Source organism: Littorina saxatilis, linkage group LG7 (genome assembly GCF_037325665.1).
Source record: "Littorina saxatilis isolate snail1 linkage group LG7, US_GU_Lsax_2.0, whole genome shotgun sequence".
NCBI classification, from domain to species: domain Eukaryota; kingdom Metazoa; phylum Mollusca; class Gastropoda; order Littorinimorpha; family Littorinidae; genus Littorina; species Littorina saxatilis.
Window position 1 is genome coordinate 6,226,105 of NC_090251.1, and position 2,500 is coordinate 6,228,604.

The 2,500-nt window shown below is 43.4% G+C and overlaps 1 protein-coding gene across 3 annotated transcripts in view; it reads left to right on the forward strand.

Moving 5' to 3' along the window:
- The window catches only part of LOC138970547 (uncharacterized), an 18,144-nt gene that overhangs the window by 2,817 nt on the left and 12,827 nt on the right, over positions 1 to 2,500 (forward strand). For all 3 annotated transcript variants that reach the window (XR_011456991.1, XM_070343013.1, XM_070343012.1), the window contains exon 2: positions 1,135 to 1,301. Coding sequence is in view for 2 of the 3 variants with exons in the window: in XM_070343013.1 (XP_070199114.1) it covers positions 1,135 to 1,301 (167 nt within the window). In the remaining variant the exon portion in view is untranslated. The remainder of the gene's footprint in view (positions 1 to 1,134; positions 1,302 to 2,500) is intronic.

A 2,500-nucleotide genomic window follows, 5' to 3' on the forward strand; every position in this document is an offset into this window, starting at 1 on the left:
GCTTTAAAAGAATTCTAAGATGCTTGTCTCAAATTCTATCTGAAACAGAAAAGAAAATATCACTTTACAGGAAAAATATTAACAAATTAAATGTGGACACTTTTTATGGCCCACCCTGTATATAAAGAGAGAGAGAGATAAAGAGAGAGATATATAAAGAGAGAGAGGAAGAGAGAGAGAGAGAGCGAGCGAGAGACAGAGCGAGCGAGAGACAGAGAGAGAGAAAGAGGGAGGAAGAGAGAGAGAGATTTAAAGAGAGAGAAAGAGAGATAAAGAGAGAGAAAGAAAGAGAGAGAGAGAGAGAGATGGAGGGGGTGGAGAGAGAGTGAGTCAACCCGAAAAGAAAAGCCGGATAGCGATATTGACTGAACAACTCATAACTTTTTTTTTAAATTGTTTTAATTTTTTATAGCATCATTGCTTGAGCATCTCGCGACGGCTACAATGTTAGACAATGTTAGACCTGTGTACGGGACGCTTTAAAACTGCTCGCAAAGGCAAAAGAAGTTTCGTTCAGGGAGAAGTCCTTACTTGTTCACTGCTATCCAGATAGCACTGGTTTGCCAGGTAATACTGTAACACCCATCTGCTTTCATTCTCTGTGTAATGTTTCCTGGGCTAATACTTCAATGAAACACTTCTCTTCCAACAAGATGACAATCAAAACAGGTCGCTGAAAGCAATATTACCATTATCATTCAGTCAATCTATCGGCACAAAAGATCGAAACTGAACACACTTGATCAGTCTTGGCTGACAGAAACCCTTCGACTGAAACTGCACTGACTAGTCTCGGCAAAGCATTGGAAGGTTGACATTTAGGAGCATAAAACTGATTTCCGTAAGTTTTGAGTATGTTTTCAATTCAGACACAGCATGTCGTTTATATTTTATATTTCAGGATTGAGGAAATAAAAGAAAGTATACGATGAAACCACTTTTGTTTCTTTTTGGGGGGGCAATTTGAGTTTCTGTCATAGACACACACACACACACACACACACACACACACACACACACACACACACACACACACACACACACACACACTCGCTTCCCTCATTCCTAATCCCTGGCAAAATTGACAATGTGAAAGGAAAAGGTGATCATAAACATTAACATATTTTGTTTCAGATCTCTCAGGCAGAGTCAACTCAGCATCAGGCAAACTGATGTTGACGTGTGAATGCCGCGGACCACGTGACGACACCCATGACGTCACACGCATACACTCACTGATGATCTCCGAAGAGAGGCAACAGAAAATCCTAGCCAAGTTAGAAGACGGAAGGCTCAAAGTCGTGAGTTTTTTTCAACAGCGTTAGTTACATAGTGTGGGGTCAATTGAAGATTTTTGAAAATAACTCTGTCAAGATTATCAGCGGTCTGTAAGAGTAAGAGCCCCTTTACCTCGGACAAGGTTTTCACAACATCCGGAGCATGTTCCACGCTTCCGGTCGGCTGTATCCTGCGATCGGGACAAACAACTAAATCTGATTTGTATGTAATGCAGCGCGCGCACAACAAAATACCTTTACTTTCGAAAATCAGCGTTCAAGAGTTCATCGAAGTTCAGAGTTTGTTGCAGAAATGATCGCTGGCACGTATCACAGCGTGTTTTGTTCGAGATCACGTGGGTTTGGCTTAAGGTCACGTGAGTTTAGAAAAAAACACGTGCTTAGCGAACACTTCCAGTGATCAGCAAGCCATTGGTGGCGATTCGTGGCTCCATGATTATATTTTCGAACGAAAATTATATCATATTTAGCGCACGCTGCATAGCATACACATCATAGCTAGTTGTTCGTCCCGATCGCAGGATACGTACTGCCGATGGGAAGCGAGGAACATGATGTTGTGAAAACCTTGCCCGAGGTACAGGGGCTCCTACTCTTCCAGACAGCGGAAAAGCCTTCTTCTTGTCGTTCGCTGTTTGCGATGTGCGTGGATCTGTGGTTGGTTAAGGTGCACCCCCCGCGGGTTAGGGGGAAGAATTTACCCGATGCTCCCCAGCATGTCGTAAGAGGCGACTAACGGATTCTGTTTCTCCTTTTACCCTTGTTAAGTGTTTCTTGTATAGAATATAGTCAATGTTTGTAAAGATTTTAGTCAAGCAGTATGTAAGAAATGTTAAGTCCTTTGTACTGGAAACTTGCATTCTCCCAGTAAGGTCATATATTGTACTACGTTGCAAGCCCCTGGAGCAATTTTTTGATTAGTGCCTTTGTGAACAAGAAACAATTAACAAGTGGCTCTATCCCATCTCTCCCCCCCCCCCCTTTCCCCGTCGCGATATAACCTTCGTGGTTGAAAACGACGTTAAACACCAAATAAAGAAATAAAAAGAAAGGTTAAGGTGCGCCTGTTGGCCCAGATCCTCCGACTTCAGCCCTTAGGTTTCTTTCGGGGTTACCCCGCCCTTTGTTCCTGGCTCAAAAACCTAACCCTGGGAACACATGGGGGGTTTCTTACCGGGGGGTCCAACCCCGGGGCTAGAGCT